General features: G+C 38.1%; 4 protein-coding genes across 4 annotated transcripts; 1 reads left to right on the top strand and 3 right to left on the bottom strand.

Annotated features, from left to right (window-relative positions):
* Positions 1-21: 21 nt before the first annotated feature.
* LOC111330070 (N-lysine methyltransferase SETD6) lies at positions 22-8,861 on the top strand. The gene is made up of 10 exons (XM_088742491.1): positions 22-246; positions 2,068-2,246; positions 2,977-3,231; positions 3,681-3,945; positions 4,340-4,438; positions 4,520-4,621; positions 4,997-5,080; positions 5,473-6,394; positions 6,706-6,751; positions 7,306-8,861. Exons 1-10 carry the CDS (start codon positions 157-159, stop codon positions 7,469-7,471), a joined length of 2,208 nt encoding a protein of 735 aa, XP_088598617.1. The 5' UTR covers positions 22-156; the 3' UTR covers positions 7,472-8,861.
* Positions 7,015-9,750, bottom strand: LOC148718232 (mambaquaretin-4-like). Its single transcript, XM_088742503.1, has 4 exons — positions 9,548-9,750; positions 9,382-9,435; positions 8,055-8,263; positions 7,015-7,835 (listed from the first exon to the last, which is right to left on the bottom strand). Exons 1-3 carry the CDS (start codon positions 9,600-9,602, stop codon positions 8,061-8,063), a joined length of 312 nt encoding a protein of 103 aa, XP_088598629.1. The 5' UTR covers positions 9,603-9,750; the 3' UTR covers positions 7,015-7,835; positions 8,055-8,060.
* Positions 9,751-10,247: 497 nt separating this feature from the next.
* On the bottom strand, positions 10,248-15,333 carry LOC148718231 (kunitz-type serine protease inhibitor bitisilin-3-like). The gene is made up of 4 exons (XM_088742501.1): positions 15,181-15,333; positions 11,686-11,871; positions 10,804-11,010; positions 10,248-10,337 (listed from the first exon to the last, which is right to left on the bottom strand). Exons 1-3 carry the CDS (start codon positions 15,236-15,238, stop codon positions 10,838-10,840), a joined length of 417 nt encoding a protein of 138 aa, XP_088598627.1. The 5' UTR covers positions 15,239-15,333; the 3' UTR covers positions 10,248-10,337; positions 10,804-10,837.
* A 3,965-nt stretch (positions 15,334-19,298) lies between these two features.
* Positions 19,299-24,682, bottom strand: LOC148718230 (kunitz-type serine protease inhibitor bitisilin-3-like). The gene is made up of 4 exons (XM_088742500.1): positions 24,487-24,682; positions 20,736-20,921; positions 19,852-20,058; positions 19,299-19,386 (listed from the first exon to the last, which is right to left on the bottom strand). Exons 1-3 carry the CDS (start codon positions 24,545-24,547, stop codon positions 19,886-19,888), a joined length of 420 nt encoding a protein of 139 aa, XP_088598626.1. The 5' UTR covers positions 24,548-24,682; the 3' UTR covers positions 19,299-19,386; positions 19,852-19,885.
* Positions 24,683-26,240: the final 1,558 nt, after the last annotated feature.

The following is a 26,240-nucleotide window of genomic DNA, read 5'->3' as shown; positions in this document are numbered from 1 at the left end:
AAAAAAAACATCTCATAGTATTCTACCTTTTGAGTAAAAAAGAAACTCAAACTGTTTTACGCCGTGAAAAAAAAGTATAATTTTACCCTACTCTGGTGAGAGTGTGCTTAGCTTGGACCTAGTCTTTCCAGTTTACACGTGGGGCATGTTTTCAAAATGGCGAACGAATTAACAGAAGAAACAGACCACTTCTTGGCTGATTTTTTGTCCTGGTGTGAACGAAACGACCTTAAATTAAGTGAAAAGGTTGGTTAAAACATTGAAACTAGCATTTCTCGTATTAAAGTCCCCCATCCATTCTTGTCTAAAAGAAAAAGTTGGTAGATATTAACATGTTAGCCAAAATCAGCTGTTTACGCACAAATACATCTACATCTACTTTATTACTCTTCAACGCTATTACACATCAAGAAGAGATAAAAGAATAAAAATATAAACACAGCTAATAAAAATAATAAATAAATAAATAAATAAAATATGTAATTAACAATATAGCTATGCTTAAAAAATAAAAACTTAGAAAAATTTTGTACTGCAAAAAGCTGAATAACTAAGTGTTCTAGTTCCAGGTGATAAACAGTTCCAGTCCCTTATAGTTCTCGGAAAGAAACCATACTTGTAGTAATTATGATGTACAGGTGGTTGAATAAATGAATTCGTCGAGTAATTTCTAGTTTTCCTAATAGACAATTGATAATAAGACGGGATAGGCAAAGCAATACTATTGTTCACAGATTTATGGAAAATTTGTTAATGATGGGATTTTCTTCTCTTGCTTAGTAAATGCAAAGATAGGGATTTCTTCAAATTGGACACGCTGGTGTTATAACTATAATCATGTTTAATAAATCTCACTGCGCGACTTTGGATAGCTTCTAGTTTCTCCACTTGATTCTGTCTATAAGGATCCCATACTGCAGACGCATACTCTAAATGTGGCCTGACAAGTGATACATAAGCTGCACGTTTAGTTTCTTCAGAGCAGGCATACAAGTTCCTTTTGACAAACGAAAGTGAAGAGTTCCCTTTTTAGCAATCTTGTCCACATGAGTGTTCCACCGCAGATCACTAGACAGCAAAACACCTAAATAATGATGTTGTCGAACAGATACCAGGGTTTGGTTGTAAAGAGTGTAGTCTTTAACAACTGGGGATCTACTACGGAAAACAGACATTTTGTAGCATTTAGAAGGATTGAATAGCATCTGCCACCTATTAGCCCATTGGCCTAGCTTGTCTAGGTTTTGCTGTAAAGCCAAGGTGTCTTCATGATGAGTGATTTTATGATACAATAAAGCATCATCAGCAAACAATCTTAGTGTACATCCTAGCCCATTTTGCACATCATTAATGAATAATAAAAACATTAATGGACCAAGTACCGTGCCTTGAGGTACCCCTGAAGTCTCATCAACAGATTTTGAACTCATGCCATCAATTATGACACTTTGAGATCTACTAGTGAGCCAAGATTTAATCCAAGTAAGGGTGCTTCCCTGAATGCCATAAAACTGCAATTTTCTGATGAGGCGTTGATGGGGAACTTTGTCAAAGGCTTTACTGAAATTCAGAATGATCATATCCATTTGATCTCCATGATCTAAGTTCTTGGCCAGGTCTTCAACAGTCAGAATCAATTGAGATTCACATTAATGATCTTTTCGAAATCCATGTTGGTTCGCAAATAAGATGTCATTGTCCTCAAGATGGTGCATAATGTGCCTATAAATAATATGTTCCATGATCTTACATAATGCAGCAGTAAGGGAAACAGGTCTATAATTACACGGGTCATGTTTGTCACCTTTCTTAAAAACTGGTACTACATAAGCATTTTTCCAGTCATTGGGGAGTTGACCTGACTCATATGACTGAGTGAAAAGGAAAGAAACAACTTCAGCTATTTCTGATGCAGTTATCTTAAGTAGAGTAGTAGGCAATTTATCTGGGCCATTGGCTTTTTTGCTATCAGATTTCTTGTGATCAGATTTAGAATTATAGAAGATGAAAGGAAACAGTGCAGAGAATTAGGGCCGCTGTTTCTTAATTTTTTTTTTTTGCCTCCAGGTGAAGGTTGCACTGAAAGGGTCATGTCATCGTTATGGCATGATAGCTGTGGAAGATATTGATGAGGGAGAGTGCTTGTTTCAAATTCCACGGTCACTTGTTTTGCAGCCGAAAACTTCATCCATCTCCAAGATTTTTGAAAAGCTTTTTGAAGAGGACGAATTTAAATCAGAAAGAGGGTAATGAACATTTCACCTAATGTTAGTGAGAATAACGTAGGGTGTGTTATTATTATTGTTTTTATTATTATTATTATTTGTTATTTATTATTTTTTTTGTGGTGGTGGGGGAGAAGTTGGATCATCTTGTGTCTTGTTGATTCAGTAGGGTGATGTAGTGAAGGAAGGAGAGAGAAAGAGAATACCAAAAATGAGATTGTTGGTGTGACTTTGGATAATTAAATCTGTCATCAATACAACTACCCATGTGGCCCACTTCACGATGCTGAATAACAGCATGCAATCAAAAACCTTAAAGAAATAATCTGAGTCAAACATGATGTTAAGATAGGGGGTAAGTTTCTAAAGAAACTGTGATGTTGCATTGGTTGGGGTACTACAAGATAATTTGGTTTTATCAAGGACATTAGATCGCATTCAATTCGAAAAGGAGGCCTGTGTGATAACATCAAAGCAAACGGATTTTTTATACTTTTAAGTCCTTGAAATTTCTTTACTTTTTCCTTAGAATTGTCCATATATTTAAGTAGTTCCTTTTTAGTTCCTGGCAGGTCCACACCAGCCTTTGGGTTGCCACAAACCGACCTGCCTTAACAAAAATTATATGTATGTATGTATGTATGTATGTATGAGTTGTTAAATAAATGTAAATGATCCGACAGTCTCACCACTCAGCAGGGCTGCTTCTACTTTAATTACTTAATATGAATTACCCAATAACATCCTGCAGGTCTGACTGGGCTCCTCTTCTCCTGACACTCATGTATGAGTACACTAATCCAACATCTCACTGGAAACCATATTTAAACCTGGTGCCCGATGTGACAGTCCTGGACCAACCTATGTTTTGGGAGGTAGAAGAGAGAAAAAGAGAACTGCAAGGGACTGGGATTGAGGAGGATGTTGAAAATGATGTGCAGGGCATTGAGGAGGAATACAATACCACAGCTTTGCCTTTTATTAAGAAGTATCCACAGTATTTCAGGTATAAAGCTTGGAACTGTAGTTGCAGTAAAAAAAAAATTGAAGAAAGGTGTCAATTTTTATTTTGCACGGATGAGTGAAACAAAACAAAGTCTGAGTTCTTATGAGGAATGGAACCAATCAGTGGAGCTTGACCCACATGAAGCCACCATTTACTTTTCTTTCCTCTCTTTCACCCCCCTCCCCCCTGTTTTTTTGGGCTTCACCCCTTTCCATCTGCATATAAAACCCTGCTTGTTTTTGGTCAAGACTAATAAGCTTAAAGTACCTTGAGGCAATATACAAGGTTTTGTATGAAGCAGGCATCAAAATTATCAAAGATTGCTGACTGTGTTGTAAAGGAGAGGGGAAGGTGGTGAATTTGAAACCCTTTTCCCATTTTAAGAAAATTGTCATGGTGTGTTTCACTAAAAAATTAAACAATGTAATTCATTTCCTTTTTGGTTATAGCGAGTCCTGTCATACTCTTTCTCTGTATAAACATATGGCAGCATTTGTCATGGCCTACAGTTTCAGTGAACAAAAGTCGAGCCCTGATGATGATGATGACGATGGTGATGATGATGATGATGACGATGATGATGAGGAGGATAATAACGCAGCTCCTGCCATGGTTCCAATGGCAGACATACTTAATCATATAAGCAACAATAATGCTCACTTGGAGTTTGGTTCTGAAACCTTGACAATGGTGGCAACAGAAGATATTCTAAAGGTAAAATCAGTGTCAGTGAATTTAAACTGTGTTTGTGGCACTTTGTGGTTGGTGTTTGTTTGTGAAATTGAGCTTAACCCTAAGAGCAATTTGCATATTTTCCATACTCTGCTCTGTACATCTCTAAGATGCTGACAAGGAGAATTTGGTTACAATTAAGAGCTTCTTAAGTTGGTGATCATTTCCTGCATTCTTGTGGCCTCTATGTGAGATTCAGTGGTGATATTGTAAGGAGAAATTGGATGCTAATCACTCTTAAGGCTCAAAGGGTGGAGATGCTGAACATTACTAGAAATCCCTTTGTAAGGGAGTACTTCCCCACGCTTCAAGTCAACTTCGTAGCCACTACTGTGTGACAATTCTGCAATAAGTCTCCTTGTGTGTCTTATTTCAGGGACAGGAAATTTTTAATACTTATGGTAAGCTTGCCAACTGTCACCTGTTGCAGTCCTATGGATTTGTGGAGGAAGAATTACCAAATCCATATGACATGGTGAGACATTCATTTGATATTCACTGTTACATTGTGAGAGGAATGATCTTGAGATAATTACTGGTATGTTTTATTTTAAAGGTAGAGATACCCATCAGTGCATTTATTGGGGCAATGAAGGACAGTCAATCTCAACAGGAGAAAGGAATCTTTCACTCTAAGCTTGAGTTCATGGAAGAAACAGTAAGCAATTTTATTAGGACCCGTCTCTCATGGCATCAACACCCTGAGGAATTTAATTACATCCAATAAATAATTGGCGTCAAAGCACTGGGATGAGGGGGGGGGGGGTGGGGAGTTAAAAAACCTTAGCCCCCTCATGTTTCAGTTGTGATGATATTGCTAGTGCAGCATAAAATTAGTTTGGAAAAATATTCAATCTTGTAATCTATTCAAGTTGTTTCATCAAGATCATGCTCGGTGAAATTGTAAAGGGACCTTTTCCACCTCTCTATATGGATTATCTCCCTCTGCAGAAATGTCATCTATCATTTGTAGCTCTGTGGTGTTTGTTTTAAAATTCCATTGTTATGACATCACAGCTTCTTATTTTGGCAGGGTGTGGCTACCAAGGATGACTTGTTCCTCTTTGGACGAGAGGGTTGTTCACACTTTGGTCCAGATTTGTACGCCACACTGAGAGTGAGAAATCCAAATGCTTTACCTAATTAGTGATCAGGAGGAAAGATAATTGTTCTGTATATGATAAACTCTGACCAATCATGACCAACGTATGCCACTTGAGTCTTACAGCCAATAACATCACAGCTAAACTGTTCAATCAGTTTACATGAATCAGACTGGACTGACAAATACACTGGACAGACAACAACTGTTCATTTGACTCTGATGATGACTTCCACGCAGGTTGTTGAAACATCAGTCATGACTACTGACTACAGTCCTTCTCATGATTACACTTACTTAGGAAATCACACTACATGATCAAATACTCTTTTGTTGTTATGTACAGGGCACTATTATGTATTACCTGTTTTAACATTTCTCAAATTTTTTAACATGTTTGGTTGAAGATCCTTCATTTGACTGAAGAGAAGTTCAAACAGCTATTAGAAGAACAAGTCAAGCATGAGAGAAGTGAAGAATTTGACGATATTGGACATGTCCTGGATCAAATTGATGATGAAACTAAAAAGGATACATGCTGGAGATTCTTGGAGCTTGTTTTTAAAGCAGAATGTAAGAAAGGGAGAAAGAAAAGGAAAATAGATGAAAAGAACTCACAAATGAAACAGAAGAAATTTAAAATAACTGGCTATGGAAATGCAGAATCCATGGAGAGTGTGGTAATCAGCACTAAAGATTGTTGTAACTTAAACATACAAACTGATGATGGTAGTTTAGAAAGAAACAAAATTGAAAGTCAAAATGGATTAAATAAAAGGTCCAAATGTGACACTTTTATTGATGTGAAGAGTACTTCAGACCCTGGAAAATGTATTGTTGAGAGAGATGAAGCTTCAGACTTGGAATGTATAGGAAAAGAGAAGATCTTAAGTGGTGAGGATTGCAAGGCTAGTGGCAGCAGTGATATCAGTGGGGATCATGTTAATGATGAAAATCATACTGATGAGGACAATTGTAGCAGAAATTGTGATGACAATGGAAATGATGACGATGATGATGATGATGATGATGATGATGATGATGATGATGATGGCAATGAGGAAGATGATGATGATGATGCGGAGGAGGATGATGATGATGATGATGATGATGATGGCAATGAGGAAGATGATGATGATGCGGAGGATGATGATGATGATGATGATGATGATGATGATGGCAATGAGGAAGATGATGATGATGATGCGGAGGAGGATGATGATGATGATGATGATGATGATGATGATGACAATGACAATAACGACGATGATGACAATGACAATAATGGGCATGATGGTCAAGAAGAATCCGAACAATCTATAAGTTATGGTAAATAATACAAGCTTTATTAGGGTAGATTACTTAATTAAGAGGTTATTGCTGGTTCTTATCCCTTATTTGTGTAGAATCTAAACAACTATGACGGCATTTACTCTACCTAGATGGGATGATAGTCGAACACAAACAACTCCCGTCTTATTGTTAAGTCTCCCTGACAGTTTGCAGGTACCAGTTTATTCTCTTTGATGGAGAGTGGTGTTGATGGAGAGTGGTGTTGATGGAGAGTGGCTTGTTAAGATATCTCTTCGTCATCAACTCACATATGCAATATTCATTTGTCTTTTTCTTGGTCATGACAGAGATGATGTCTCAGTGGCCATTAGAATGGAGGAAAACACTTAAAAGGTACAGGATAATTATATCATGGGGGGAAGGGATGGGCAGAGAGGGAAAGTGTCACAAATGTTTTGATAGACTACTTGTTTACTCTGAAGATCTTATTTTGATTCTCTCCTTCAGCTGCTAAACATTTCCTTTTAAACAAGTTACAAAAATTTGGTTTTAGATCAAGATAGCTGATGTTTGTGTATTCTCATTACTTGTTTTCTGGATAATGTATGGATGTTATTGGGAGAAGTTACGTGCCAATCACTTCTGGGAGTCACGTGTGAAGCATTAAACTCTTGTTTTTATTTTTTATCTGCACTACCACCTAGAGTGGAAGGATGACTAAAAGTCTCACTGAGCTCACAAACTGACTTCATTTCCTGTGTTCTGTTTGTATTCCTTTATCCGATGGCTCCTGGTCTTTTTTCTGACGAAGAAGCATCAAACATAGTGTCATTTTATGCTTTGACAATTCTCATCAGTCAGACGCTTTCCATTTTCCGCTCCCGCCTTTAAATGTACTTTCACAAATTTCGTTTTTGTAATAATTCATTACCATTTGTCAATACTAGTGTTGCAGAGTTTTGCGTAAAACAAAGATATGGAAACAGCATCATGAAAGAAGCAACCACAGACAAGAACTTCAGCAGAAGACATTTGTGTACACTCAGAATCAAACAAGGACAGAAATCTATTTTCGGGCGCATTTGTGAACTAGCCACGGACCAAAGTGCGTAGGAATGGCAGAGCAATATCTTGAAGGCATCGTGAGGCAGTTGTCTCAAACTCACACTTTCCAAATATTTGTGTCATTCATTGAGAAATGTAAAAGAAACAAGGTACGCTAATTTTACAAATGATATAAAATGAGTTTTAATTACATCTGATTTAGGTACTTTATAGAAATGATAATTTTGTAAATATATAATAATCAATGCATTAGTGTACAGAAATGATTGCTACATTCCTCATCGTATCTGTTAATGGAATCAGCAACTTCAAGTAAGGTTTTTCCGAGTTATTTTTCTAAAAATCCATCCAATGTGAATGTGACGGAACTTGTCCGTCTCCTTCTAAATCTTCATAGGGAAACCCTTAGTACCTGAGACGAAAATGAATTTCTAGATTTAGTTAGGGTTAAGAGGACTATAAAATATACCAGTGCTGAACAGGAATATACGTCTTGATAAAGGCTCATCAGAAATGTTAAAAAAAAAAAAAAAAAATGAGCGTTGTATTTAGTGTCAGTTATGTTTAGTTTAATGTTGCGTGACCTCGCATCATTAACACGGAACGAATTCATAACAAAATTGTCGCTTACCGGAAACTATTCGGTTAACGGGCAGTTTGTTTCACGGCAAGTGTTCTGACATTCTTCAATGGTTCTAAAGTTGTTTCCATTGTTCATGCATCCGCCGTAGGTAAATGTCTTGCACTTTTTAGTGACTTTGTCGTAGTAGTAATGCATAAAAGCGGCCCTGCACGGTCCTGTGAACTTAGGGAGACAACAGAAACTTCTTGGCGCCGAGTCTAAAAAGAATTCATTCATAGATATAAATATTCAAAGTTACTAAACGAACCCAGCTGTATAATGATGTATTTGAACGTCAGATGTACTGAACTCCGACAGCTCTGAATACCAGCATTCTATTTGGGACAACTCATCGCGTACGAAAGTTTTATTACACAACTCTAATCGGCTTACAAATTATACTGGACGGACACATTATTCGTGGACGGACACAAAAAAGGAAAACTATCTCAGGGGGCTTTTTCTTTCAACCAAGAGAACTTTTCACCGCCAAAGCTTATCATGTCAAAATGACTGGATTTCGGCTTCATTGTTACATATATTGAATTATTTTTTCCTTATTATGCTCCGAGACAAATATCTAACCATTTTGACCTCAAACAAGTCAAGAGCGCAGATGAACGTGTCCTGCATGTTATTTGTTATCTCCCTCTTTACTCAATTTAGGATACTTACGATAACAAAAATTTAAATAACTTCGTTAATACTTTTCAGAGTATTTTTGCAGAGTACAGTTTGCAAGAGAAACTCATGTAATCGATCATCTATTTGATATAAATAATTTTTTGAGTATTAAACCTTTACACTTGAGCCTAACTCTTCACGCTGTTCTCTTTACATTTCTTATAGTTTTTTCACAGAGAATTTGTGTGACAATCAAGAGCTTGTTAAATTGGTGATCATTTCCGTTATTCTCATAACCTTTACATCAGATTCAAGGGCGATAACGCAAGGAGAAACTAGGAGCCAGTCACTCGTAAGGGTTAAAAGCTGTGAAGCGACGTTATGTTAATGGCACTAGTCATAACTACTTCCCTTCTCGCTCAAATGAAGCCATAACTAGGGCTGATGCTACAGATACGAATAATATTGTTTGTTTGCATCAGTGGTTAAATGTAGTCCTACGTTTGAAAAATATCCTAACCCTTCAACGTAGTTTCCTCGGCAGATGAGGAATAGAATTACTTGAATAATTAATCTTCACTGTCTTGCGCCTTAAATGACATAGGAGTTACGGGAAATTTCTTCAAGCAGTGGCGTCAGCTGCTCCAAGCTAGAACGCTGTTATCAGTTTAAAGTAAGTCGTTGAATGGTTATCTGAGAAAAATTTACATACACGCCGAATTGTCTCTCGTTGTTCCTGGCTCGATTGATCGTAGTGATGGAGTTTCTGTTTTATGGACAAGGAATGACTTGTTCAGCTAACAATACAGATATCATATTAATTTCCTCGACAATGGTAGCAACAGAAGAAGAAATATGAAGCAATCATATTTTCTTACCTTTCGTAGTTGCAGTAACAATTAGAAAACAACAGAGAAAAAGATGTACCAGCATGGTGCAAGAAGACAGAGGTATTTGTATTAACTCAACTCCGAAGTGTCTGCAATCACAATACGGAGGGAAAAGATCTATCTTCCTTTATCGATGATACGGTATTTCCTCATTTCAGCTTTCGAAGCCGCACAATATACTTCCGGTGTAGGCTTTGACTGACGCATACTTTCGCAAGGAAGTTCTGAGCACAAACGCAGACACGTGGTGAGTTAAATTGGCAATACGTTTACTTCCGTCACAGAGACCGCCATGGGGTGTGTTATCAGAAAGGACAGAAGTTAAGTCGTGGTTTTGTTTAGGATGACAAGACATTTTTATTTGTAAAAGTAATAACATGATTTCTCATGCAATTTGGTGTTAATAAGCACAAGTGAATTTTTCAAAGACAACAAAAGCGCACAAGGCTGTAGGGGGAGTGCAGTTTGTAGTCCGAACCAGCCGATCAGCGCGCGCGTATTTAAAGCACCTTCCACTCGTGTGCTATATGTCTAGCAAAAAAAGAATTTTTAGTAAAGCTTTGCAGATTATTAATGAAATTGAGAAATTTTTGCGCGCAACAAAACAGCAAAAGTACAATATTTGGTGGATTGTTTCGAGGCAATGGTTTTATAGCTAGAACAACTAATAAATATCAAACAATGGTCATTAGCTGCAGACATCTTTATTTCACAGAACTTAAGGTAAATAATTAAATTACTCTAGAAGTATTACGTTCCTCAGAATTCTTCCCTAGCCCTGAAATATAGAGGTGAACAATCAGTAAAGCATGGTAGACCCATAGCAACATGGAATTTATTTGTTTTATATAATAACGAAGCAAAATGTTGTTTATGGTGACGTCATCCAGGCTTATATTCCCAAATATAGACTATAAGTAAGAACCAATGAAAATGAGTGTATAACTTATGTTATAAATTATTTTAAATCCACCATTTAATCATATCCTTCTACACTTCTGAAATGAAATGATTGATAACAAGGGCCTCGATTTGTCTGATTGTAGGTTGAACCTCTCAACGTGATAACTATTCTTATGGAATCGTGCCATAATCAAACAAACCTACTGAACGAGTCGAAAATTGACACTTAGGAAAAAACAGCCACTTGCTGATTTATGTGGTTATATGCTTCTGATGGGGAATATAATGTGCACTGTTGTAATTTTGTATAGAAGGATGGCAATTGTTAAAACATGGCTTACCAAGGTAAACTGTATCTTCTCAGCAATTAATCCTCTAGCACTGAACACCCTGACACGTTTTCTCACACTTCTCCTTAGAGGTGAAGTTGTTTCCGTTTCCAGCACACCCACCGTAGTTAAATTTCTTGCATTTCTTGGTGACTTTATCATAGTAATGGCGACGAAATAAAGCAAGGCATGGTCCCGTATCCATCGGAAGACAGCAATCTGGAAATAAAGAGGGAACTATAGAAAACTGATTGCCGATGAGTGGGGACTGGGATCGAAGGAATGTCACAGAGCTTTATAGGGAGATCAGATAAGTTTTACCGTGTCACAACCAAAATCCAACCCCCTCCCCCGTAGGGGATACAATATGACTGGTCCCTTAAACCATGTGATCTTAATTTTCAATTGGGTGTCGAAAGTCAGATCCGAAATTTGTGTGGTTTTACTTAACTTCGCTCTGTGATTGGTCCAGAAAACTCGCGCCATCCCCCAACCAATCAGATGTAAAAATGAAAACTATTGCGATTTTCTCATTAGCGTTTTCCCGCCTTTAATCAATTTGTTCGTTTTCACTTTGAGTTGTTATTGGCCAATGAGGATATAAACCTTTCTTCTGATTGGTTGCTGTGAATAGTATGGTTTTGGTCCAGGAAACTGCTCTAAAACTACAAGGAATTCACAATAAACACATAACAGCTAGCAACTGCAGGGGAAACGGAGACACGATTAACAAAAGAGATACACAGATTTGGTCAATGACTTGGCTAAGAGACAAACAGAAAATTTGATTCTCTTGTTCTAACATTATCACTACTTAGGTGGTGTTTTGCTCTGACAAGTCCAGCAAGAGAATAGGAAAAAAAGCTGACCAACTTGCTATATAAAGAGACTTACCATGAACTTCTTGCTTTTTGCATTCTTTCAAACACTTTTCCTTTGTTTCAAAATTATTCCCGTTTCCTCCACAACCCCCATAAGTAAACTCTTCACACTCTCCAGAGCGGCTGTTGTAGAAGAAACGGGGGATAGCTGCTTTACACAACCCTATTTCTTTTGGGAGATTGCAAGGGTTTTCCGGTACTAGGAAATGAACAGAATAATAAAATCATTTTGAGGATTTAAGTTTTTTTTATAATTAACAATTATTCGCCGAAGGCGAGGTGAATATCGTCGAATAATCCCCGAGGCGAAGTCGAGGGGATTATTCGACAATATTCACCGAACCTGAGGCGAATAATTGTTTTAGTATGATTTCAGAGCTGAGCAACAGAGAAATTTCTAAAATCATAACATTTTAGTAACATTTATTAACATTTTAGTTTAACATTTCATATAAACCGCGCGGAGCGGTTTATATAGCGTCATATAAGGAACCGTTCGACCAATCAGATTGCTGGGAACTCTTTGCTCAGCTCTGAAATTATACTAATATGTATTATATGTATTAGTATATGTATTGAGATGCAATGAATATATGAAGTTCATATATTTTGAACTGCGGTATTAGATACGTATGATGTGCGATCCTCGCAGTAGATAGCGCTATTTATGCAATAGCGAAAATCAGACCTGAAAAAAATCAGGCCTGTACGGGACTCAAACCACTGACCTCTGCGATACTTGCATCTCATTTATCACTTTCACGGGTTTATTACGAATCAACTTAACGGCCTGCTCCCAATTGGCTTGTTAGCTCAATTGGTAGAGCGCTGCACTAGTATCGCAGAGGTCAGTGGTTCGAGTCCCGTACAGGCCTGATTTTTTTCAGGTCTGATTTTCGCTATTGCATAAAGAGCGCTATCTACTGTGAGGATCGCACATCATACGTAGTATATGTATTAGTATATGTATATGTATTAATATGTATTAGTATAATTTCAGAGCTGAACAAAGAGTTTCCAGCAATCTGATTGGTCGAGCGGTTGCTTATATGACGCCATATAAACCGCTCCGCGCGGTTTATATAAAATGTTAAACTAAAATATTAATAAATGTTACTAAAATGTTATGATTTTAGAAATTTATCTGTTGTTCAGCTCTGAAATTATACTAAAACAATTATTCGCCTCAGGTTCGGTGAATATTCACCTCGCCTTCGGCGAATAATTCTTAATTATTACCAGGTTGTTAAATACGATGAAATTGAGGGGAATTAAAATAAAAGGACGAAAGAAAGAAATTACGTTATCAAATGAACATGCTTTGTTCTAGTTATGATCAAAAATCAATTGTTGTCATTTCTTAAACAAATAGGTTGAATTTGTAAATCCATTTTGACAGAACTGATTCTCTCCACCGTGGCGAAAGAAAAATTCAACGTTGCAGTAACCAGCTGGCGGGTGAAGGGAGAGTGAAGGAGAAAACGCAAAAGACAGACTCAAGTAGGGTTAGCTTCGCCTTGCGCCTCTCTCGCTGAGCTCACACTTCTCTTGATCAAAGAATTGGGGAGGGAAAAGACTGTTTGCGCAAGATAAACGACAACTCATTGTCTGCCCCTTCAAAGCGAAAAATTCACCTGTGCTCTATTACTAAGCTACATGACCGCGATCAGTAAAGTGCGACAATTAATTAGTTTCATCTGATGAAATAGGAATAAAGTAGGGCCCATTTCGAAAAAACAAACAAACAAACAAACAAACTAGTACAGAACAAATTATCAGTAAATATTTCGTCCATGTTTTTCCTTTTAAGAATTATAGTAATTGGTACCCGTTAGGTCGGAGTAGTTTCTTGTTCTTTAACTTACTCAAATTGTGATAACTGTACTTCAGGCTTTATGAAACAAATCGAAAGAACAAACTAAGTCTATTGGAAATTTTGTTGCGAATCATTAGTGTTTTCCTACTGCGAGTGTCCGAGGAAAATATTAATTCGACCAACCTGGACAATAAACCCACAAAATTTTCGTCTAAAAATGAAAATCAGCACGCTTAACGATTGGTTCATGTATCAGCGTTCGTGTACCGAGAAGTGAAGCACGGGCAAAGTTTGGAGAGCACGAAAGATGCGTAAGAGTTGCTCGAGGCGCTGCCGAGAGCAACTCTAGCTTCTTGAGTGCTCTTCAAACTTCCCAAGTGCTTGAATTCTCGATGAACGCACAGCTGACACATGAACCAATTGTTTTATAACATTTTCAACGTTGTAGTTAATGTAAAAAGGGCAGAAATTCTCACTCCTACGCTCCGATGCGTTGTTTATTTTGTTTCGGAAAAGTGTTTCGCTATGCTTCAATGATCTCGTCTCAGATTGGTTTAAAGGTGAAATTCATGCGTGTAACTGAACTTAGAATTTCGAAACAAGATGAAACTGGCGTTGATTGTTTTCTGTTTTCCCTTTCTTTGGGTTCTTTATCAAGAGTTAAAAACTCCATTCCCAAAGAAAAAGTAGCCAGATCTTCATCGGCTTGTTCACTTGTTGCCATGTCTAGTTTAACTTTTTAGCGGATGTTTTTCCCGTTTGAAAAATGCTGAAGTCGCTCGCAAGAAAAAAAATTTTTTGCAAGGCATTTGTTTTCTGACGTCACCAGCGACGCTAGCGTAATTGAATTTGATTGCACGAATTTACAAGCTATGTTATAATGATAATCATTTCTACCTGTAGCTAAACAAGCATCCTATTTGCATGGAAGTCCTTAAACCTACCACTAGCGAAGTGATGTTTCATCTCAGAAATGAAATTTTAAAGATGAAAGACTACGGGCATCAGTTTACTTTGGTGGGGATATGTTTAAACTCACTGCCATTCAAACTTCAGAAGATAGGGGCAATTTCAAATCGTTTTTTTTTCTTTCTGTTTACTGAAAAATCGCATAATTTGTAGTTCTAGGGATCTTTCTCTTGAACTGTAGTGATTGTTCATTGGGGATTAACTTCCCTGTTATGCGTTCCCAAATTTTGACCACAACTCCACACGACGGCGCTTGGGTATTTAACTTAATAAAACTAATAATCTGCTTAAAACAGGAAATGCATTTCTCCTTGACCGTATTTCAACAAGTTACAGTCGAACCTCTATTACGCGTAACCCTAATTAAGTGGTCACCCTGTATTTCATGGTCGGTATGTTATCATTTGCCAGCTAACACCTAGAGGTCCAAATATTGGGTACTAAGATCACGCAGTAACTCTGTTTCAATACCCCATTTTCACGCTACGCAAACATTTTGGTGATGTTGTTTATTAACAAAGAGTAAAACAAAAACTTAGAGAGCTTTTGAATAAACTGTGCATCAAGTGATTAATTATGGCATGAAGTGGGGTACCTATCGGGTTTGACCCATATTCTATAGAGCCTCTATTAAGTAATTATCCCGCCCGTCTCCAGGGATGACCACTAAATAGAGTTAAACTGTTTCACAATTGAGTATACCGAACCAGTATCTCAACCTACCAGATAGAGCGGTGGTGGTGGTGATCAAATAACAGAGGAGAAGAACATAAGCCAGCATGTCTCCGATCTGTTTCCAGACAACACAAACTAGAACTTGATTACACTTTCCTCCTTGGTGTCTTCAGTGATTGTGTAACGACTCTTTTGAACATGAATCCTTTATTTCCTCTAAACGGAGGAGACTAAATACCAGCTCTCGTGTACGTGAGCTATTGGTAGATGATCTCAAAAGGAAGTCAACGACACGGAAGTGTAATGTTCCAACGCCGTAACTTCCGGCTTAATGATTGACCTTCTATGAGGAGGGCAGGAAGTCACGTAACGCAACTGAATGAACGCGGATTGTAGAAAAAATCACTTTGCTACAAACGAAAATGACGAGAAAAATCTTCACGAATTTCGAAGTGAAGAAATTAACGTACCTAAACGGAAATACGACGGGAACACATTCAGTTTTAATTTCAGTGTAAAAATCCACAGCGCAAACAGTCTTTGTGGAGTTGGCCCTAACTCTTCTTGTGGCTCATTGAAAGAAATCGCCACTTCAATGTTTCTTTAGTCTTTGATACCGTTAGATCAATACCTTGATAAAGTAATCCTTTCTTTATTTGCTCTGTAGCGTTCAGAAGATTCTGCACCTCTTCGAGAATTTGGAGCGAAAACAACGGAATTTAAGGTCACGGAAATAATCAAGGTCAAAATTTTCAGACAACATTAAGGTATCGCTATTAACTAACAAACTTGAGCTCCACAGAAATAACTAAGAGATTGACCTCAACACAATACAATACAATACAATATTCTTTATTTAACGAAGGTGACGTAATTAACCCAATGAGTTATCTAACTTACGGCCTTCACAACAATACAAAATACACACCTAAAAACAATGCCTAATCAGCAATATACGACTTACTACAAGAGAAACTAAAACTAAACAAATATTTGGTTCAACATAGATTTAAGTTGATAAACACACATTAATTCTTCAAGTTGAGAAACATTACTAACAAACTTGAGGAATAATATAAGAAGTTTATGCTTAAAGTTGTTTAATCTAGATGAAAAAATAATAGAGGAAGGAGATACACAAGCTATTTGCTTAAGATCAGTGTCAAGGCAATTGAAAAGGGTGGCTGCAGAGTAAGCAAATGTGCGCTTTCCAGAATTAGACCGCAGGTAGGGAACTTGAAGATTAAAAGTGCAAGCTCTGGTGCGCAAACCAGTTGGACGAACGGAAGACAAGAAATTGAATATGCGTTTAAGACAAAAAGGAGCATCAGGATTATTGAGGATAGTAAATAAAAGTACAAGTTTTCTTAGTTTTATAAGGTCGAAAATAGGAAGCCATTTGAGTTTGGGAAATAAGCTTACAGATGATTGAGTGAAGTCGGCATCAAGGAGTAATCTAGCTGCACGTTTTTGAAGACGAATAAGACGAGACAATAAATAACTCGAACAATTGCCCCATGCACTCGAACAATAGATAAGGTGGTTATGAATACAAGAATTGAAGAAACGTAAAGCACTCGTTTGAGGAGTACAGGAACAGTCATGATCAAGAGATAATTACAAAAAACGGGAAACTCTAACACTATTCTGTTCGCTTAACAAATCATCAAGAGCCATTGACATCAAGTGCAAACTATTTCTCGGGTGACATCTACCTTTGGTGACAGTCTTTGTTCTTGTGTTACTCCGAGAGGCTCGAGCAAAGAGTTGGCCTGGTGCTTAAATTCGTAATTAACCAAAATCTATTTGATATATATCATTTCTTGAGTGTTAAACCTTTACACCTGAGCCTAACTCTGTACGCTGTTCTCTTTACATTTCTTGTAGTTTTTTCACAGAGAATTTGTGTGACAATCAAGAGCTTGTTAAATTGGTGATCATTTCCGTTATTCTCATAACCTTTACATTAGATTCAAGGGTGATAACGCAAGGAGAGACTAGGAGCCAGTCACTCGTAAGGGTTAAAAGCTGTGAAGCGACGTTATGTTAATGGCACCAGTCATAACTACTTCCCTTCTCGCTCAAATGAAGCCATAACTAGGGTTGATGCTACAGATTTAACAAATGGTAAATAACACAGCGTACACTATTGAGTTATGGATGCACACGGGAGCTTGCTAAGCACAAAAGAACCGTAAGAGTCGCGCGAGGCGATAGCCGAGAGCGACTCTAGCTTCTTGAGTGCTTAGCAAACCTCCCAAGTGCATCCATAACTCAATAGTGTACGCTGTGGTGTTTACCATCAGTTTTATAACATAACATTGATACATAGTAGCAAAAGAGTTCCCTTTTGTTTAACAAATCTTACCTGACCAGAAAAAAACAAGCGCGCACGGAAAAATAGTCTTTGCACTTGCTCACGTCAACAGCGTACACCCATGGGCAAATGGAGGACGCTGAATTGACCAATCAGATCGCGCGCTCTGCTTTGGTTATATTCTAAACGAATAATACTGTTTGTTTGCATCAGTGGTTAAATGTATCCTACGTTTGAAAAATATCCTAACCCTTAAACCATAAACTAAAAATCCGGCGAAATACAGCGTAAGTCTCCGCACATTCACGTCACTCCGATCTCCCTGTTGATTTTCCTTATGCACGGTCAAGATCACGTGACTAAGGGAAAACCGTAACAAAGACATCAGCCTTTGATGTTTACTGGGTTTCAGGTTTCATAACTAGTCCCCTCTACTAACTATGCTTAAACGCAGTTTCCTCGGCAAATGAGGAATAGAATTACCGAATAATGAATCTTCACTGTCTTGCGCCTTAATGACATAGGAGTTACGGGAAATTTCCTCAAGGAGTGGCGTCAGCTGCTCCAAGCTAAAACGCTGTTTATCAGTTTAAAGTAAGTCGTTGAATGGTTATCTGAGAAAAATTTACATACACGCCGAATTGTCTCTCTTTGGTCCTGGTTCGATTGATCGTAGTGATGGATTTTCTCAGTGTTTTATGGACAAGGAATGACTTGTTAAGCTAACAATACAAATATCATATTAATTTCCTCGACAATGATAGCAACAGAAGAAATATGAAGCATTATTACACGACTCAGGCAGTCAGAGGGCCAATAACTAAAATCAACCAATCAAAATGCTCCATTGCCGGTCAATTTTCTCTCAGTATTGGACCGGGCACTGTCCCGAATGGTCCCGAATGATACCGCACTTGTATCCCTTTGAACTTCAGTCGTATAATAAATATCTTATTAACCAAGCTTGCTCGGGACCGTACTGGAAGAATATCGGCCCTCGGTCTTTTTTATACGGACCGAGCGCAGCGAGGACTGTACTGTCAAGACCTCGGGTCGATATTCTCCCAGTACGGCGCTCGCGCTTGGTTAATAAGATATATATCATATTTTCTTACCTTTCGTAGTTGCAGTAACAATTAGAAAACAACAGAGAAAGAGATGTACCAGCATGGTGCAAGAAGACAGAGGTATTTGTATTAACTCAACTCCGAGTGTCTACAATCACAATACCGAGGGAAAAGATCTATCCTCCTTTATCGATGATACGGTATTTCCTCATTTCAGCTTTCGAAGCCGCACAATATACTTCCGGTGTAGGCTTTGACTGACGCATACTTTCGCAAGGAAGTTCTGAGCACAAACGCAGACACGTGGTGAGTTAAATTGGCAATACGTTTACTTCCGTCACAGAGACCGCCATGGGGTGTGTTATCAGGAAAGGACAGTAGTTAAGTCGTGGTGTTGTTTAGGATGACAAGACATTATTATTTGTAAAAGTAATAACATGATTTCTCATGCAATTTGGTGTTAATAAGCACAAGTGAATTTTTCAAAGACAACAAAATCGCACAAGGCTGTAGGGGGAGTGCAGTTTGTAGTCCGAACCAGCCGATCAGCGCGCGCGTATTTAAAGCACCATTCACTCGTGTGGTATATGCCACTGAAAAATATTGCTAGTCGAAATATAAGTCTAGCAAAAAAGGAATTTTTAGTAAAGTATTGCAGATTATTGATGAAATTGAGAAATTTTTGCGCTTAACAAAACAGCAAAAGTACAATATTTGGTTGGTTGTTTCGAGGCAATGGTTTTATAGCTAGAACAACTAATAAATATCAAACAATAGTCATCAGCTGTAGACATCTTTATTTCACAGAACTTAAGGTAAATAATTAAATTACTCTAGAGGTATTATGTTCCTCAGAATTCTTCCCTAACCCTGAAATATAGAGGGGAACAATCATTAAAACATGGTAGACCCATGGCAACATGGAATTTATTTGTTTTATATAATAACGAAGCAAAATGTTGATAATGGTGAGGTCATCCAGGCGTATATTCCCAAATAGACCATAAGTAAGAACCAATGAAAATGAGTGTATAACTTATGTTATAAATTATTTTAAATCCACCATTTAATCATATCCTTCTACACTTCTGAAATGAAATGATTGATAACAAGGGCCTCGATTTGTCTGATTGTAGGTTGAACCTCTCAACGTGATAACTATTCTTATGGAATCGTGCCATAATCAAACAAACCTACTGAACGAGTCGAAAATTGACACTTAGGAAAAAACAGCCACTCTGCTGATTTATGTGGTTATATGCTTCTGATGGGGAACATAATGTGCACTGTTGTAATTGTGTATAGAAGGATGGCAATTGTTAAAACATGGCTTACCGGGGTAAACTGTATCTTCTCAGCAATTAATCCTCTAGCACTGGACACCCTGACACGTTTTCTTACACTTCTTCTTAGAGGTGAAGTTGTTTCCGTTTCCAGCACACCCACCGTAGATAAATTTCTTGCATTTCTTGGTGACTTTATCATAGTAATGGCGACGAAATAAAGCAAAGCATGGTCCCGTATCCATCGGAAGACAGCAATCTGGAAATAAAGAGGGAACTATAGAAAACTGATTGCCGATGAGTGGGGACTGGGATCGAAGGAATGTCACAGAGCTTTATAGGGAGATCAGATAAGTTTTACCGTGACACAACCAAAATCCAACCCCCTCCCCCATAGGGGATACAATATGACTGGTCCCTTAAACCATGTGATCTTAATTTTCAAATGGGTGTCGAACGTCAGATCCGAAATTTCTTTGGTTTTACTTAACTTCGCTCTGTGATTGGTCCAGAAAACTCGCGCCATCCCCCAACCAATTAGATGTAAAAATGAAAACTATTGCGTTTTTCTCATTAGCGTTTTCCCGCCGTTAATCAATTTGTTCGTTTTCACTTTGAGTTCAGTGTTATTGGCCAATGAGGATATAAACCTTTCTTCTGATTGGTTGCTGCGAATAGTATGGTTTTCGTCCAGGAAACTGCTCTAAAACTACAAGGAAGTCACAATAAACACATAACAGCTAACAACTCCAAGGGAACGGAGACACGATTAATAAAAGAGATTCACAGATTTGGTCAATGACTTGGCTAAGAAACAAACAAAAAATTTGATTCTCTTGTTCTAACATTATCACTACTTAGGTGGTGTTTTGCTCTGATAAGTCAAGCTAGAGAATAGAAAAAAAGCTGACCAACTTGCTATATAAAGGGACTTACCATGAACTTCTTCCTTTTTGCACTCTTTCAAACACTTTTCCTTTGTTTCAAAATTGTTCCCGTTTCCTCCACAACCCCCATAAGTAAACTCTTCACACTCTCCAGTGCGGCTGTTGTAGAAGAAACGGGGGATAGCTGCTTTACACAACCCTATTTCTTTTGGGAGGTTACAAGGGTTTTCCGGTACTAGGAAATGAGCAGAATAATAAAATCATTTTGGAGATTTTTGAAAATCAACTTGGAATCGTCCTCGCAGGATGAAGTATGTATTCATGGTGCAACTGCTTTTAACCCTTTACCCCCTATCACCTGTATGCAAGTTCTCTATACTGTTCTGTACACATTTCCTATGGTACTTAAAAGGAGAAGTTGTCTAACAATCAAGATCAGAGCTGCTCAAGTTTGCGATCATTTCCTTTATTCTCGTGCTCTAAATGTTTAAATCAGAGGTGACACTGTTGGGAGAATTATATGCTTATCACTCTTAAGGGTTAAATGAAAACATTGGAAAGTTTCTAACGAAATTTTGATTTAGTTCTTTCCAGAAAACAATCTTGGTCATTTTTTAAGCGAACATGCCAACCCAAGCAACGTATCGCGAATTATCCCGTGCTGTCGCATTAACTGTCGGAATAAGAATGAGAAGCTTGTTTGAGTTGTAGAAAACCGGGTGATCTCAACTTCAAGTTTTCTAAATGAAAAGCGAAAAGAAAGGAAACATTAAAATTATTCGAACTTATATGGCGACTCGAGCTCGACTCGGGTACGAACTTGACTCGTGATACGAACTTGACTCAGACACGAACTTGACTCGGACACAAACTTGACTCGGGCACGAACTTGGCTCGGACATGAACTTTACTCGGACACGAACTTGACTCGGAAACGAACTTGACACGTGATAGGGTATACCTCTTTGCTTTTAAATCATTTAAAATCAGTACAAGAGGTTATTTGCCAAGACTAACAAATTTGCAGGAAAAATAATTAATCGGGAGAGATCTCTAAATTTTTATCAATTATCCATCTTTTGATCAGATCTGTGATGTTGATAATCGAAATGCATTTTAAAATCGATCAGAGTAACAGTCTTTTCTCTGGTGTAATTGTCATTGTCTATCGCATAATTATACCATGGAAATACACCGTTACATCCAAAGTCTTCCAAAAAAAACTTAGAAGCCTTTGTTTATAAGTCAATGAATGCTATAACTGGAATAACTACGAAAAAATCCGGCTTCGAAATTAATGAGTCTAAGCCGAGCGATTCATAAGCAGTTCCGAGAGTTCTCCCAACATCTCGCCTGGGTTTATCACGTTATAGAGCCCGGAAAATGTGTTCTATTGCTTTTATGTCATAACTAGTTACATGCGGGTTCTATAACCCGATAAAGCATCCGATTGGAAACTGAATCGACCAATCAGACGATGCGTACTATGTTCATTTACGTTATAAGATGGGGGCTTTGGGATTTTCGGTTTTGCGGTTTTGACTGTTTTTTTGGATCGCTTTTTGGGCCAAAAAGGTTCGGTTTTGATGTTCAGAGGGGTTTGCGGATTTTACGTGTTTTTGCATTCAGTTTTCGGTTTTCACGAAAACTCTGATGCGGTTTTCGGTTTTTCCTTTCTGACCCCTTTCAAAAGGTGAAAATGTAGCGGTTTTGTCAGGTTTGCATGCGGTTTTCGGTTTTGCTGCCTTTTTTCGTCGGTTCCTCGATTTTGGAGGTTTTTTTCTCCAGTTTTGCGGTTTCCCAGACGACCCAATGCCCCCCTCTTATAATAAATCGGCAGTAGCTGATGATAGAAAAAGTTATTGTATTTTTTCTTTTTCATCTCAGAACAAACATCACTTGACACAAGGCCATATCATTTGTCTGCGCTATTCTTTGCACTTATCCTTTTCTTTTTCGTAATTTATGTTTTTTCATAAGATGTATTATCACCACGTTATTAAAGACAATGAAATTGAGGGCAATGAAAATAAAAGGACGAAAGCAAAGAAAATTACCTTATCTAATGAACGTGTTTTGTTCTAGTTATGATCAAAAATCAATTGTTGTCATTTCTTAAATAAATAGGCTGAATTTTTCAATTCATTGTGACAGAACTGAGTCTCTCCACCGTGTCTAAGGAAAAATTCAACGTGGCAGTCACCAGCTGGCGGGTGAAGGGAGAGCGAAGGAGAAAACGCAAAAGACAGACTCAAGAGGGGTTAGCTGCGCTCCACGCCTCGAGTAACGCAACTCTGGCTGAGCTCACACCTCTCTTGATCATAGAATTGGGGAGGGAAAAGACTGTTTGCGCAAGATAAACGACAACTCATTGTCTGCCCCTATATGGCGAAAAATTATTGTAATGCAATACGTCGGAGTAGTTGCTTCTACTATAACTTACTTAAATTGTGCAAACTGTGCTCTTTATAGGTTTTATGACACAATTCAAAAGATCTTCACACTAAGTCTGTTTGAAATTTTGTGGTGAATCATCGGTGTTTTCTTTTCGTGAGGACCCAGGAAAATGTTAATTTGGCCAACCCTGACGATAGGCCCACAAAATTGCGTCTGAGAATGAAAATCAGCATACTGATACTCGTTTCTACTTGCAGCTAAACAAGCATCCTAAAAACTACCACTAGCGAAGTGATGTTTCATCTGAGAAAATGAAATCATAAAGATGAAAAGACTACGGTCATTTACTTTGCTGGGGATATGTTTACACTCCCTGCCATTCAAACTCCAGAAAATAGGAGCAATTTCGAATCATAGTTTTTTTTTTCAATAAGAAATTGCATGACTTGCGGTTTTAGGGATCCTTTTTTTCACTGTGGTGTTTGTTCTTTGGGGATTGACTTTCCTGTTGCGTGTTCCCAAATGTTTAACACAACTTCTACGAAGACGGCTCTTGTATACCTAACTCAGTTAAACTAATAATCCTTCATAACAGGAAATAAATTTCTCCTTGACCGTATTTAAACATATTACAGTCGAACCTGTATTAAGCGTCCCCGTACTAAGTGATCACTAGGGAACTTAAGCAGTCAGGACGGCAACGCCACGGAAGACGTCGATTAGGAAATGAGTTTCTACTTTTAGTTAGAATTTCGAAAATGGCTGCATGTGTTTACCGTCTCATAGGGCGCCAGACCTCAAACTCAACATAACGCATAAAAGTAGCGTTGAGTTCCAAATGTAAATTAAAATAATATGCCGCCGCGGTTTCGGTTCGCAGACGACGCAAATTTTGGTGATTTCACGCTGTTGCTTTGCAAAGGAAGGCTAAGAAATGTACAAAGTTTTAAAACGCACGTGCTGGGCTATTGTTCTGCCAATCAGATCTATTGTTTATCCACGTTCTCGTTGCCGTCGCCGTCGTGGTTTGCTTAAAGTCCCTAATCAGTATTTAAAGTCGATACGTGGTAATTTACTAGTAACTCCTAGAGGTCCAACAGTTAGTTAATAGTATTACACAGGTATTCTGTTTCATTGTTTTTTTTTTTTTTTTTTTTTTTTATGCTACGCTACCATTTTCTTGATGTTGTTTATTAACAAAGAGTAAAACAAAAATTTAGAGAGCTTTGAATACACCCTACATAAAATGATCAGTTACGATATAAAATGGCGTTTTTTTATCGCGTTTGACCTTCATTCTGTGGAATCTGTATTACGCGGTCACCCCGCGATTCCCCGTGGGTGGCCACTAAATAGAATTGAACTGAATTACTGTACTGTACTGAACAAGTATCTCAACTTACCAGATACATGTACAGCGGTGGTGGTGATCAAATAACATAGGAGAAGAACATAAACCAGCATGTCTCCGATCTGTCTCTAGACAACACAAACTAGAACTTGATTACACTTTCCTTCTCGGTGTCTTCAGTAATTGTGTATCGACCTTTTAGAACATGAATTCTTATTTCCTCTAAACGGAGGAGACTGAGTACCAGTTCTCGTGTACGTATGCTATTGGTGATCCTGATGATCTCAAAAGGAAGTCAACGATACGGAAGTGTATTGTTCCAACGTGCTCGTAACTTCCGGCTTAATGATTGACCTTCTTTGAGGAGGGCAGGAAGTCACGTAACGCGACTTAATAAACGCGGATTGTAGAAAAAAAAATCACTTTGCTACAAAAGAAAATGACGTGGAAAATCTTCAAGAATTTCGAAGTGAGGAAAATTAACTTAACCTAAACGAAAATACCACAGGAACACATTCAGGTTTAATATCAGTGTAAAATTCCACGGCGCAAACAGTCTCTGTGGAGTTGACCCTAACACTTCTTGTGGCTCATTGAGAGGAATCGCCAGTTCAATGTTTCTTTGATACCATTAAATCGATATCTTGATAAAGTAATCCTTTCTTTATTTGCTCTGTAACGGTCAAAAGATTCTGGACTAATTCGAGAATTCGGAGCGAAAACAATGGAATTTAAGGTCACGGAAATAATCAAGGTCAAAATTTTCAGACAATAGTAAGGTATTGCTATCAACTAACAAACTTGAGCTCCACAGGAATAACTAAGAGATTGACCTCGTTTGAGGAGGAAAGGAACAGTCATAATCAAGAGATAATTACAAAAGACGGGAAACTCTAACACTGCAGATCTGTTCGTTTAACAAATTATCAAGAGCCATTCGCATCAAGTGCAAAATGTTTCTCGAGTGATATTTACGTTATTGGTGACAGACTTTGTTCTTATCTTACTCCGAGAGGCTCGTGCAAAGAGGTGGCCTGTTACTTAGATTCTTAATTCAGCCAAAATCTGGATAAAAAGAAAACAAAGATATCCAATTAATAAAAAAAAAAAAAAAAATTAAACAAAATTGGAATCGAAAGGTCGATCGTGAATCTTTGTCCTACAACTTCTTGTTTGCCAAGTCAAGTTTATGCTGCACTTGCCTTTAGTTCCTTAACGAAATCGGCTTCCTAGGGGGAGAGGGGGCTGGGGCAGTCTTACATCGCCACCAACTTCATAGGCTCGATTACCAGCCGCTGTTTGGAGTCCGCGCTCTTCCCTGGGGAGGAGAAGGAGGAACAAAAAGGACCGGACTCGAGAGAGCGGTGGAAATCGAGCCTACGTACATCAGTGTAGAAGAGCAATGCTTAGCCTGCAGAGCAGGCGTTCTTGTGGAGTTTGGGCGAAAATTAGGACTTTGGGCTTTCTGTTTTATTTTCCAGACCGCGCGTAAAATGGAGCGAGGCGAAAAATTACCCCCTCCCCCTACCTTCTAATTGTTCGCCTCGCTCCATTTGACGCTCGGTCTGGAAAATAAAACAGAAAGCCCAAAGTCCTAATTTCCGCCCAAACTCTACAAGAACGCCTGCTCTGCAGGCTAAGCAATGCTCAATAAGAAAATCTCTAAACACCGTTGAGAAGGAAGCTACCATCAAGGACAAATGGCAGAAAGTATTTTAACTTGTAGTTGGATCAATTGATGATGAAGATAAACCTTTGTTTATCCGTTTCTGGGCATGCCCAAATCAATAAGAAGAAGACATAAAA

Source organism: Stylophora pistillata, chromosome 13 (assembly GCF_964205215.1).
Source record: "Stylophora pistillata chromosome 13, jaStyPist1.2, whole genome shotgun sequence".
NCBI classification, from domain to species: Eukaryota; Metazoa; Cnidaria; class Anthozoa; order Scleractinia; family Pocilloporidae; genus Stylophora; species Stylophora pistillata.
Note: the sequence above shows the minus strand (reverse complement) of the source record. Positions and strands in the feature narration are given on the sequence as shown.

Coding starts and splice junctions, on each gene's coding strand:
- LOC111330070 (XM_088742491.1), top strand. CDS start 157: ATGGCGAACGAATTAACAGAAGAAACAGACCACTTCTTGGCTGATTTT. Junction 6,395..6,705: donor CGAACAATCTATAAGTTATG/GTAAATAATACA, acceptor TGGTCATGACAG/AGATGATGTCTCAGTGGCCA. Junction 6,752..7,305: donor TGGAGGAAAACACTTAAAAG/GTACAGGATAAT, acceptor TGTCAATACTAG/TGTTGCAGAGTTTTGCGTAA.
- LOC148718232 (XM_088742503.1), bottom strand. CDS start 9,602: ATGCTGGTACATCTTTTTCTCTGTTGTTTTCTAATTGTTACTGCAACT. Junction 9,436..9,547: donor TGTTACTGCAACTACGAAAG/GTAAGAAAATAT, acceptor TCCATAAAACAG/AAACTCCATCACTACGATCA. Junction 8,264..9,381: donor AACGAGAGACAATTCGGCGT/GTATGTAAATTT, acceptor AATTCTTTTTAG/ACTCGGCGCCAAGAAGTTTC.
- LOC148718231 (XM_088742501.1), bottom strand. CDS start 15,238: ATGCTGGCTTATGTTCTTCTCCTCTGTTATTTGATCACCACCACCACC. Junction 11,872..15,180: donor CACCACCACCGCTCTATCTG/GTAGGTTGAGAT, acceptor TTCATTTCCTAG/TACCGGAAAACCCTTGCAAT. Junction 11,011..11,685: donor CAAAAAGCAAGAAGTTCATG/GTAAGTCTCTTT, acceptor CTTTATTTCCAG/ATTGCTGTCTTCCGATGGAT.
- LOC148718230 (XM_088742500.1), bottom strand. CDS start 24,547: ATGCTGGTTTATGTTCTTCTCCTATGTTATTTGATCACCACCACCGCT. Junction 20,922..24,486: donor CACCGCTGTACATGTATCTG/GTAAGTTGAGAT, acceptor CTCATTTCCTAG/TACCGGAAAACCCTTGTAAC. Junction 20,059..20,735: donor CAAAAAGGAAGAAGTTCATG/GTAAGTCCCTTT, acceptor CTTTATTTCCAG/ATTGCTGTCTTCCGATGGAT.